The sequence below is a fragment of the Salvelinus alpinus genome, chromosome 23, assembly GCF_045679555.1.
Source record: "Salvelinus alpinus chromosome 23, SLU_Salpinus.1, whole genome shotgun sequence".
Classification (NCBI taxonomy): domain Eukaryota; kingdom Metazoa; phylum Chordata; class Actinopteri; order Salmoniformes; family Salmonidae; genus Salvelinus; species Salvelinus alpinus.
The window spans coordinates 20,323,837-20,336,068 of NC_092108.1; the positions used below are offsets into that span (position 1 = coordinate 20,323,837).

Sequence of the window (12,232 nt, forward strand, 5' to 3'; positions counted from 1 at the left end):
GAATTAGTCCCTTTTATTAATTCCCATTAACTTTCAAGTTTTGTGATTTGGATGTGTATGCAGTGTGCCGTGTGTTGCAGACCAATCAGTCAGAGGAACCCGCTGGTCTCCTCTTCTGGGATCGGTTTCCCTCCAGATACAGCCTGTTCTACCGGTGATTACAGACCACAGGGAGTCGTGACTTTTTCAATGAAATATATTCAAAAACATATAGCCCAAGCACTTTTGTATGGAAAGAATGTACATTTCTCTGTAAAGGAAAAAAAGATCACTTGGAAATTTGGACAGATTCCATTCCAGTTCCCCCCTCCCCCTCTCTTCCACTTTTCTTTCTCTTTCCCTCTCCCCCAACCTCCCCCCCCCTCACCTTCTCTTCTTCCCTTCTCTCTGTCCTGTATGGCTTTCAGCAATGCGTTTCTCGCTGGCTGTTCCAATGCCTCTCACTAACTCTCTGCTTCGTCTGCATTTTTTAAGTCTCCAAAACCACACAAAATAAACCATAATTACTTTTCTTTTTTTCCATTAATACTTGTTTTGATCAACAGTAAAATTAGAAAAACATCCACACAGCCTGGAGTACATAAGTCAGCTGTGAAAGCGCAATACATGATGCATGATGCACAAATATAGTGAATAGAAAACCCAATGTTTTCTGTTGGATGAGTTACAGCTTCACCTTGGCGCCTGGTTTATTTCAAACATATAAAAAATATCTTACGGTACATAAATCATAAAAGCATCAGAAGATGGAGAAGTTGGAACAAAGTAGATTGAATGCTTTCTTAAGACGTTATTACAACTAAAGATATTTACACACCTCTAAAATAGGCAACATTTTACCTCTAGAATGGATATACAGTATCAATGCCATACCATAGGTCAGTTGTTTTGATTTCTTCTCCATTGTAACTGATATGTCTGGTACTCCTTGCTCTAATTCTAGTGCTGCCAGTGATGCCTGGATATTAGTAGTTTCTAAAGGAAGTGCTGAGGGTCTCTAGGCCTGCAGGATAAACCTGTCGTCTGCCTGCAAATTAGCTTCACATGTGAAATACTATGCCACCTCACACAATGAGGTCACACAATGTTTGTAGTCAATGTCTGTGAGTGGGTTTGAGATAGGCAGTACTGTACATGTGTTGGTTGAGGGTTAGGATGGTCATGGTTCTCCCTCTCTAGTCTCAGTCTATGGGTCTGACCATCATGCGGACTCCCTTCATAGAGTAGAATCCTCCGCCGTAGTCCGCCCAGAAGATTCCGTCCTGAAACTTGCTGCGGTAGACCCCACCGGAGTACCAAACACCGTTCAGATTGGCCTGGCCACAGGAGTTGTACCACCAGCCTCCCTTATGGAAGTGTGCACAGTTACCTGCATCGAGAGAATATAAATAGTCCATTAAAAGATACCCATTGAGTTTGCTCATATGCGTTCTTAAGGACCTACTGGATGTCTTAAGTGTTTAGCCAACAGTGTATCATTTGATTGATTGACCCACCTGAGAAGGCGTCCTTGTCTTGGTCCAGTGTGGTGAACTGCTTGCCGTTGTGGCTGCTGAGTGAGTCACCAGCGTTTCCCTGATAGGTGCCCAGCCTCAGGCGGTAGCCCTCGCTCTCAGGCTCCAGGTGAAAGCTGCTGTACTCAGCATACACCTTCTTCCCCACCCAGTCCTCCAGCTCCACTAGAAGTCTGTAGTCAGACTGCTTCCCTAAGTTGTAGATCCCAAGCAACCCCAGCCAGTACTCACCGTCTATGTTGCCAAATCCATTCTGAGAAAGGAGGGGACAGAGATAAAAAATGAGTCATTGGTTTTGTAGTCAGAGTGGTTTAAAAAGAGGAATGTTAAAATAAGGAACACTAAATCAACTTTTGTCAAAAAGTACTTTTGGAAGACAAGACCAGTAATCTTGGCCAATCATCTAATTTACTTTTTGATTCTCCTGCAAGTTAGTATTAATCTTCTTTGGACAAAATAATATATAAGACAAACAATAATTTGATATTCGCATTGAATTACTGTACTGTAATTAAAATTGGCTATACAGATGAAACTAAAGACATTGTGGAATCCATACTGGAAAATAATAAGCATCAATCTTAGAAATGGGGGCTTTCATTGTTCATATTTCAACCCCAAACAACAGTTGGAATCCCTGCTAATGGTGATGACACTGGCCCCCCTGTGTGTGCTGAAAAACCATGACCAATCTGTATCTGGCTGTTCTCCTCAGAGCACTTCACACTAAATGGCTGTGGTCTGATTTGGTTTCTGATTGCGAATTAAGTAGTACAGCCGGGAATTATGATTGTCCTGGGCCTCCACTGGTGCTGTGTGTGTGTGTGTGTTCGCGTGTGTATGCATGCATATGTGTTTATATGTGGTGGATTGGTGGTTGAAGATTGATTCACAACCACTCATCTATGTTGAGGAGAGTTATTAAGTTCCAGTTAAACCTACGCTAGCTAGCCTGGCAGAGCTATATGGAACGCTGAATTAAATCATCAAGCAAGAAGCAAGGCCAACGCAGATACAGTTCATCCTTAAGATGTACTGGGTGGATGTAGCTAGCAGAGCTATGGTGGTTTGGAACGTCAATGTTGGAGATTGAGCGATGGAACATACCTTCCTGCTGGGTCTTCCTATGTTTCATAGTGGCAATCTCAAACTTAATCTCTTCAGCATGAATATGCTGAAACACACATTATATTATAAGTGAAAACACGAGGGGACCAGGCCTTGGAAAGGATCCCGAGACACCAGACCAGATGAGTTCCTTTGGATAGGTCATATAACGGCACCATTGTTGTCTCTGGCTTAAAGGTTTTGTAAGAGGCGATTGGACAGGCAGAGGTGTCTTTGTCATTGTCACCTTGTAGGCGTCCCAGTTCCTGAAGAAGTTGACGGAGCCATCCCTCCTGCTCTGGATGACAGTCCAGCCTCCATTGTCCAGGCCCTGCTCACACCACACCTGCATGGGCCTCTCTGCCTCGTCAGGTTTCAGCAGGTACATACCGCTGGTGCTATGGCCAGCCTCCTGCGCCTGAAGACAGTCCCTGAAAGGACCTGGGGCAGGATGGATGGAGGGATGAAGGGAGAGATGGAGGCAGAGATGGAGGAATGGGGAAGAGATGAAGGAACAGAGGGAGTGATGGAGGGATGTAGCTGTTACAGACTTTTAATCACCAACCAAATGTAAGCAGCTAAACCAGTGAGTTTGTTTTGAACCCATTGATTATTCTAGTTTACCTCTTACTACAGTTCATTTGTTATACATTTGTCTTAGAGAAGATGTGGACAGTTAAAAACAGTGACTCACTGGGCGCAGATGTCATTTCAACGTCTAGTTCTGATTTACATTTGGTTGAGTTGTCAATTAACGTGAATTCAACGTGAAATCCTAATTTCATCAGGATTTAGGTTCAACTTTGGGTGGAAAAAAATACTAAGATCCTTTACGTTGATGACTTTTTGCAAATCCAATCAGTTTTCCACGTTGATTCAACATCACCTTGAATTTACGTGGAAACGATGTTGATTTAACCAGTTTTTGCCCAGTGGGTAAGTTGTATAATGTGAGATGAATCTTTTCCTAGTTTATAGAGGTGGGTAGCTACTGTATTAGTCTGTATTAGCCTGAGCAAGCAGTGGTGAAGTAAACCAGAAGTGCTGCTACTTTGTGGTTAGGGGAAGGAAACCATGTCATTCCAGCCTGGCTTCTGTCCATGCTTAGCATGAGAGGGAGCAGTCCTGGAGAGGGTTCGCTTTCATACAGAGCTGCCTTCAAGTCACACATGCTTTATTATTCTAAATGTGTCAGGAATTTTGTTTGATGAGTAGAATCGCACAGGCTTTTCCTTTCTTTCTTCTGATTTCAGACAAGACAACATTTTTATTTCCATCGAGGTCTTTCTTTCTGGTGAGCAGCACCAAACCTAGTTCCAGGTGAACCTAGTTCCAGCTAAACCTAGTTCCAGCTGATATGCAAATGTTTCATAATAAATACTCAGTCTAAGAAGAAAATGAACCTGCTGTTATTCCATTCATACACCCATTGGTCTGAGGTTGTGAGGTTAATTTAGAAATACCTGTTTTACCCTTGGTACCAACCACCCACCCCCCCACACATCCCACCAACCACCCAACCTATCAAATGACTCAATCAATCAACCCACCCACCCTCTGCGCTGAAGTTGCCCTGCGGAGCCGTCCGGAGCTCCAGGGTGCCTCCTGTGGGTGCCGGCCCCACTCGGGAGCCCCTGTCTCTGGGGAACGCCCGGCTATGGTCCCTCTGGATCTCGTTGGTGAACCTTGGGATGCTAACCGGTATGTTCTCCGGCACTACCTGTACCAGCGGTGGGCCCTGAGGAGGCTGCTCCTGCCGCCGGCCGTACACCTGTAGACAGCGCTCCTCCAGGGCACCAATCAGAACCGACTGGTTGTTGACCATGGCGGAGAGCGTGGCGTAGCGGACCTCCAGGTCTCGGTAGCGGGCTGCCAGACGTAGGGACTCTGCTGTGGCGTTGAGAATGCGTCCCTCCAGCTGAGCCAGCTCCAGAGAGTTGTCTCTCTTCCTGATGATCTCATGAAGCAGCTGCATGTAAAGCTGGGTCACCCTGGAGTTCATGTTCCTGCTCTCCTTCCTCAGCAGCTTCATCTCGTTTACCATGTCCCCGTCCACATCTACCACCAGCTTCAGGTTGTCCATCTCCCGTCTCTGTTTGGAGAGCAGGTCCCTCACTGCCGCCACGTCTAGGCGGGTCACGCGATCCTTGTCCGTGTGTAGGCCCCGGCTGGCGCAGATGGGCCCTGTGATCTTCTGCTCAGGGACCAGGAAGGTGTACGAGCACTTTTTGGGTGGTTCTCCTGTGTCCTCTGGGGCCCTTCGTCTCCGGGTCAGGATGGGGGATCTGAGGCCCTCACTGCTGCCCCAGACAGACAGCCCAAGCAGGACAAACAGGCATAAAGCTCTGGGCCCCATGGTCAGTCTCTTGGTTACTCTTCTCTTCTTCTGCTCCTCTGCAGCTGACGGCTGTGTCACTGTTGCACCTAAAACAGACGGGAAAGCGGGGCAATATGTGGTTGAATTCTTAGCAGTGGTGTGTGCACTGCAGAGCAGGCATGCAGAAATATGTTATCACAGCTCCAATTCTGGCTTCAGTTCATTTACTCTTGGGTGTTCCTTCATGCTACTGAGCCTAACCATCTCTGGGTGTGTTTGGTTAGCTCCTGTTCTCATCTCCCCTGCTTAATCAAGCTTCTCCAAAAGCTTCCAGGTTGTATCTTTAGATTTGAGAAAAGGGCTATAGAAAACCTTTGTATTATTATTATGTGGAGGGATACAGTTAGAAAAAGTCTGGACTCTTCCATAGAAAAGTCTGAAAACCAAGTAGAGAATTTTTGTTTGGCATTAAAGGAAGGCAAACATGTAGCCCCAATTCTAAATAAAATAAAAAAGTCTCGGAAAGACCTGTGCACCTCTTTGGCACCAGTTGGAGGACAATGATTGTTTCAGACTGACCCATTTGACTCTCATCCTATTTCTCCTGGCTGGCCTAAATATGGAGACATTTGGCACCGGCTGAATTTGGTACAGAATTAAAGAGCTGGATGTGTGAGACTGTGAGCATGAATCTCCTGGTTTATGAGTAATGTTTTCTGGGAATCTATTTTAAGAGGTGAGGCTCACATTTTGAACTTATTGGTCTTGACAGCACAAAGAATGGAGAGCAGGGAGGGGTGCTGTTAAAAAATGCATGTTAAGTGAAAAAACCCTCCTTTTCAATAGATAGCTTGGCTTGCCTCCGGGCATTCAGATTGCTAACAGCGGGCCAAACGTTAGACTGATGTTGCACTTCGGCCAAACCACAACTAGAATGGCGTATGCAGAGGATGTGGGCCAAAAAGGTTAAATAACCCTCAACCATCCAACACTTTTGACAGGCGCACATTATGACCTACTTCACATCAATAGGCTACCCATCAAAACAAATCCCCTGGATTCAAACATACTGAGGAAGCAAGGACTCACCGTCTCTTGGATGGAAAAAGAAGTGGGGGCACTCAATCATTTCTGCCTGCGGTCTTTCATGAAATATTTTAAGCTGCATTGAAGGGTCCCGTTCCAACAATACTTAATGGGAGGATGGTGGCAGCATTACCTAAACCAAAATGGCTGTGGTGACAAAATTGTTCCCTTTGTCACTATCAAGAGAGAGAAACATTGTTTTGCTGCCTGACTTTGAGCAGTAGACAACATAACATTTTCTTTATTTATGTACTATTGATTTAGTTATTTATCATTACCAGTACAGCACTGGAAATCCATACATTTCCTTTGTGTCAGGCTTTCAGACAAATCAAATCAAAAACACCCAAATACAGACTAACAGATGAAGAATAGTTTTAAGGAAAGTTGGAGGAGAGATTTAGAAAGTGATATTAGAATTTGAGACTTGGTTCTTGAGCATAAGCCATCAGCTCTCTCTGTCTCTCTCCTTCTTTTAGTAAAAACACTCATTCATGATCACTCTCAATAATTTGGCTTCGGTGATTGACCCTTCTTAAAAGTTAGTCCCAAACCCCAATTACAGACTCAGACTCAGGTCGCAGATAAGTGACAATGTTTACACAAAAGGCTCAGTATGAGAATCACAGGACTATTCATCTAATAGTGTGTTATTACTGCTATATGTGTCTGTCGCTAACACCCTAGGCCTGCTGGTCTTCATCAAGTCAGCCACAGTCAGAGCATTACATTTTTAATTGACTTATAAAAAAAAGTATCCAAAGTACATTTTCCTACTCAGGCAGAGCCAGACGAATAGCTCATCAATATTAATGGGGCGGTTTGCATCCAGACAGGTCAAACTTGCGGTGACTGTCCTACAGTACAGTAGGCTAGCAGAGGACAGTGCCAGTCTTTGGGTGAATGCCCTCCAGTGCCAGCGGGTCACTGGCTGTTCTGTTGTGACTCAAGTGTGTCTGTCCATTCACTGGCAGGCCCAGGGGGGATGTTTGCTCAGACTTTTTTCCCCTACCTAGTGTCTGTCTAATGGCTGACGCTTGTAAGTTAATAAACCATTGATAACAGTTAATACACCTTTAATAGCAGCTACTAAAGAGGTAATAAACAGAAAATAAATGAGAACACGAGTGTATTACAATAAATAAATTAACAATTAATTGTGGTGAATGGTGCCAGTTCTGGGAGGCTTCTATTAAAGTACAAGCCATTTGTAATGACATTTCTACAAAATAAATTACTTAAATATAATAGACCCCAATTTGGCAATCACAGAAAATAAACAACCACGTACCCATGGCGATGACAGATAAGATCTACAAACTATCTCTGGTCTGAACAATACCGGAACTGGAATTTTCCATTGAGGCATCTGTTGAACAAAGTTTAAGAAAAGACAGACAGGACAGGATAGGCCACATGAAAAGAAAAGTGTGTACACACCTGTAGCTATGTGTGAAGACAGCCTGTGCGTCTCAACGTTGTTTGCTTCTTCTGCTGGTGCTTGTTAGAGGCTTGTGGGGGCCGATGTCTCAGTCTCAGTTGTGGCTCCTGTATAGCAGCATGCTCTTCACTCTCCTGCCTTCTCCTTAGTACTGGTCTCTCTGTCTCTCTCTCTCGCTGGCCTCACAAACTGGTTAGTGAATATCTGTGGCATTCACACACACACACACACACTCACACACTCACAGTAGGATGGAGGCTGGTCCAGAAAGTTTGAGCTAGCCTGGGGGGATGGTGAGTTTTTCCCTCTGGAGTGGTAGGTTGTCCTGCCTACTACCTCTGTCATAGTGCTCCTAAAGAATAAGAGAACTCCTCCTATTATAAGGTTCCAATTGCTAATGAAAGAAAAAAAGAAAAGAGCAAAATACACTAAGCCTGGGTGCCTGGAATTGGTGTGTGGTGATGACACCCACTCAGGATCACACACACATACTCACTCTTGCCATCGCAGCTTAGAGCATGGAATATGTCTCACTCACACAAACTCTCTCTCAGTCAGGCATAAACATTCAATCTGTGGTTAAACTAGGAAACTTTCCCATATACGCCATACACACACTTGTTATTAACAACTCTCAATCAATTTTATTTTAGCAAAGCTCTTTGAACATTTCTCACTCATACATACTCCATCTCTGTCAAAAACACTGGTCCTAGAAGTCCTCTTAGAAGAACTCCTGATCATAGGGCTATTGGCAGCTGTGTTTATTTGGCTACGGACACAACATGTGGAGGTCTTAGCAGACAAAGACGTCTTTAGACAAAATGTTTGGGACGTAAATCCCAAGGGAGGAAATCATTTTGTAGTGTGGGAGAAGGGTATCACTTGGAAGATATTGGGATGGGGGACTAGTAAACTTTCTTGACTGCGGTGTGTGTGTTTATATGTTTTAGTTTCTCTCAAAGGTGGTCGTTTGAATATAAAAAGAGGTCTCTAAATAAATTATATCAGAATGTAGAAGGACTTAACTCTGGAGAAAAGGTCCCTTATGAAAGTGAAGGACACACACGAAGCATGTAGCATTTATGTATTATATATATTTTTTTATTTAACTTGGCAAGTCAGTTAAGAACAAATTATTATTTACAATGACGGCCTAGTCCGGCCAAACCCGGACGATGCTGGGCCAATTGTGCGCCGCCCAATGGGACTCCCTGTAACGGGTGTCCTCCTCCTCTTCAGACGAAGAGGAGGAGTAGGGATTGGACCAAAGTGCAGCGTGATATTTGGACATAATGAAGTTTATTAAAGTACTGACGAAAACCGAAAACACTTCAACAAACTACAAAATAAGAAAACGACGTAGACAGACCTGAACATGGAACTTACATAAATGCACGAAGAACTCACGAACAGGAACGGACTACATCAAACGAACAAACAAACCGAAACAGTCCCGTGTGGTGCAACATACACAGACACAGAAGACAATCACCCACAAACAAACAGTGTGAACAGCCAACCTATATATGGTTCTCAATCAGAGGAAACGTCAAACACCTGTCCCTGATTGAGAACCATATAAGGCTAATTACAAGTGACCTAAACATAGAAACACAAAACATAGAATGCCCACCCCAACTCACGCCCTGACCAACTAAACACATACAAAAATAACATAAAACAGGTCAGGAACGTGACACTCCCAATCACGGCAGGTTGTGATACAGGCTAGCAATTGATTTCATGCTTTCTCCACCCCTCAAACCTCTTTCAGGAACCTGTTACAAATCACATTCACAGATTATATTTTATTATTGTGCCATAGTCCTCAATAAAAAAGTAAAGTCAGGAATTATAGTCAATGAAATTGTTTTTATTGCCCTATAAATAATTGTGTTGCTCTGTCGGACATAGACACTGTATTTTTTTTAAATTGTATTTTATATTTTTATTTAACCTTTAATTAACTAGACAAGTCAGTTAAGAACAAATTCTTATTTACAATGACGGCCTTGTGCACCGCCCTATGGGACTCCCAATCACGGCAGGATGTTATGGGACTCCCAATCACGGCAGGATGTGATACAGCCTAGATGTGATACTGTAGGCTAGTGATCCAGAGGTACATCTGAATTTTATTTTGCTTCTTTATAGACCCTTTTCCTCCAGTCTATACAAGTATGGATCAACCACAGGGAAAGGTTTTAAATAATTATACATGTTTTTAATGTCCAAGAAACAGCAAGTGAAAGCCAAACTGAGTGATCTTCTATGAGTGCAAGAATGGGTATTAATCATGTCTCGTTGTCTTGAGATTTTCATATTTTTTTGTGGTGAAAAGATAGTCTTTCCAACGGCAACTTTTGTACATAATACACTGGATTGAAAAGCTGTATATTTGTCTAACAGGCATGTATTGAATCACAAAGTGCAATATTTAACCCAATAACAATCAATCAAGAATGAGGAAATTGTCCCACACTAAAATAAAGTAAGTTTAGCTGATTCTTGATCTGTGCCTAATGGCAACGTGCACATGGGTCCACCTAAATTGCACCTATAGCTATGTTCAATGTTGGACTGTAAAACCTAAATCATATCTTTTATTTATTTATTTCACCTTTATTTAACCAGGTAGGCCAGTTGAGAACAAGTTCTCATTTGCAACTGCGACCTGGCCAAGATAAAGCATAGCAATTCGACACATACAACAACACAGAGTTACACATGGAATAAACAAAACATACAGTCAATAATACAGTTGAAAAATAAGTCTATATACAATGTGAGCAAATGAGGTGAGATAAGGGAGGTAAAGGCAAAAAAAGGCCATGGTGGCGAGGTAAATACAATATAGCAAGTAAAACACTGGAATGGTAGATTTGCAGTGGAAGAATGTGTAAAGTAGAAATAGAAATAATGGGGTGCAAAGGAGCAAAATAAATAAATACAGTAGGGGAAGAGGTAGTTGTTTGGGCTAAATTATAGATGGGCTATGTACAGGTGCAGTAATCTGTGAGCTGCTCTGACAGCTGGTGCTTAAAGCTAGTGAGGGAGATAAGTGTTTCCAGCTTCAGAGATTTTTGCAGTTCGTTCCAGTCATTGGCAGCAGAGAACTGGAAGGAAAGACGACCAAAGGAGGAATTGGCTTTGGGGGTGACCAGTGAGATATACCTGCTGGAGCGCGTGCTACGAGTGGGTGCTGCTATGGTGACCAGTGAGCTGAGATAAGGCGGGGCTTTACCTAGCAGAGACTTGTAGATAACCTGTAGCCAGTGGGTTTGGCGATGAGTATGAAGCGAGGGCCAACAAACGAGAGCGTACAGGTCGCAATGGTGGGTAGTGTATGGGGCTTTGGTGACAAAACGGATGGCACTGTGATAGACTGCATCCAGTTTATTGAGTAGAGTGTTGGAGGCTATTTTATAGATGACATCACCGAAGTCGAGGATCGGTAGGATGGTCAGTTTTACGAGGGTATGTTTGGCAGCATGAGTGAAGGATGCTTTGTTGCGATATAGGAAGCCGATTCTAGATTTAATTTTGGATTGGAGATGCTTAATGTGAGTCTGGAAGACACCTAGGTATTTGTAGTTGTCCACGTATTCTAAGTCAGAGCCGTCCAGAGTAGAGGTCGACCGATTAAATCGGAATGGCCGATTAATTAGGGCCAATTTCAAGTCTTCATAACAATCGGAAATCTGTCATTTTGGACCCCGATTTTGCCGATTATTTTTTTACACCTTTATTTAACTAGGCAAGTCAGTTAAGAACACATTCTTATTTTCAATGACAGCGTAGGAACGGTGGGTTAACTGCCTTGTTCAGGGGCAGATCGACAGATTTTTACCTTGTCAGCTCAGGGATTCAATCTTGCAACCTTACGGTTAATTAGTCCAACGCTCTAACCACCTGCCTCACGAGGAGCCCGTCTGTTACGCGAATACAGTAAGAAGCCAAGGTAAGTTGCTAGCTAGCATTAAACTTATCTTATAAAAAACAATCAATCAATCAATCATAATCACTAGTTATAACTACACATGGTTGATGATATTACTAGTTTATCTAGCGTGTCCTGCGTTGCATATAATCGACGCAGTGCGCTTTCGCGAAAAAGGACTGTCGTTGCTCCAAAGTGTACCTAACCATAAACATCAATGCCTTTCTAAAAATCAATACACAGAAGTATATATTTTTAAACCTGCATATTTAGCTAAAAGAAATCCAGGTTAGCAGGCAATATTAACCAGGTGAAATTGTGTCACTTCTCTTGCGTTCATTGCACGCAGAGTCAGGGTATATGCAACAGTTTTGGCCCATTGCGAACTAATTTGCCAGAATCTTACGTAATTATGACATAACATTGAAGGTTGTGCAATGTAACAGGAATATTTAGACTGATGGATGCCACCCGTTAGATAAAATACGGAACGGTTCCGTATTTCACTGAAAGAATAAATGTTTTGTTTTCGAGATGATAGTTTCCGGATTCGACCATATTAATGACCTAAGGCTCGTATTTCTGTGTGTTATTATGTTATAATTAAGTCTATGATTTGATAGAGCAGTCTGACTGAGCGATGGTGGGCCCCAGCAGGCTCGTAAGCATTCATTCAAACAGCACTTTCGTGCGTTTTGCCAGCAGCCCTGCTGTTTATGAATTCAAGCCTATCAACTCCCAAGATTAGGCTGGTGTAACCGATGTGAAATGGCTAGCTAGTTAGCGGGGTGCGCGCTAATAGCGTTTCAAACGTCACTCGCTCT

At 43.1% G+C, this 12,232-nt stretch overlaps 1 protein-coding gene across 1 annotated transcript; it reads right to left on the reverse strand.

The window, feature by feature from the left end:
* Positions 1–371: 371 nt before the first annotated feature.
* LOC139550512 (angiopoietin-related protein 1-like) lies at positions 372–7,858 on the reverse strand. Its single transcript, XM_071361448.1, has 5 exons — positions 7,465–7,858; positions 4,176–5,045; positions 2,869–3,062; positions 1,497–1,767; positions 372–1,369 (listed from the first exon to the last, which is right to left on the reverse strand). The coding sequence occupies exons 2-5, from the start codon at positions 4,975–4,977 to the stop codon at positions 1,182–1,184; spliced, it is 1,455 nt and encodes a 484-aa protein (XP_071217549.1). The 5' UTR covers positions 4,978–5,045; positions 7,465–7,858; the 3' UTR covers positions 372–1,181.
* Between the last annotated feature and the right edge of the window lie 4,374 nt (positions 7,859–12,232).

Coding starts and splice junctions, on each gene's coding strand:
- LOC139550512 (XM_071361448.1), bottom strand. CDS start 4,977: ATGGGGCCCAGAGCTTTATGCCTGTTTGTCCTGCTTGGGCTGTCTGTC. Junction 3,063..4,175: donor GGGCAACTTCAGCGCAGAGG/GTGGGTGGGTTG, acceptor ATCCTGCCCCAG/GTCCTTTCAGGGACTGTCTT. Junction 1,768..2,868: donor GGAACTGGGACGCCTACAAG/GTGACAATGACA, acceptor CTCCTTTCTCAG/AATGGATTTGGCAACATAGA.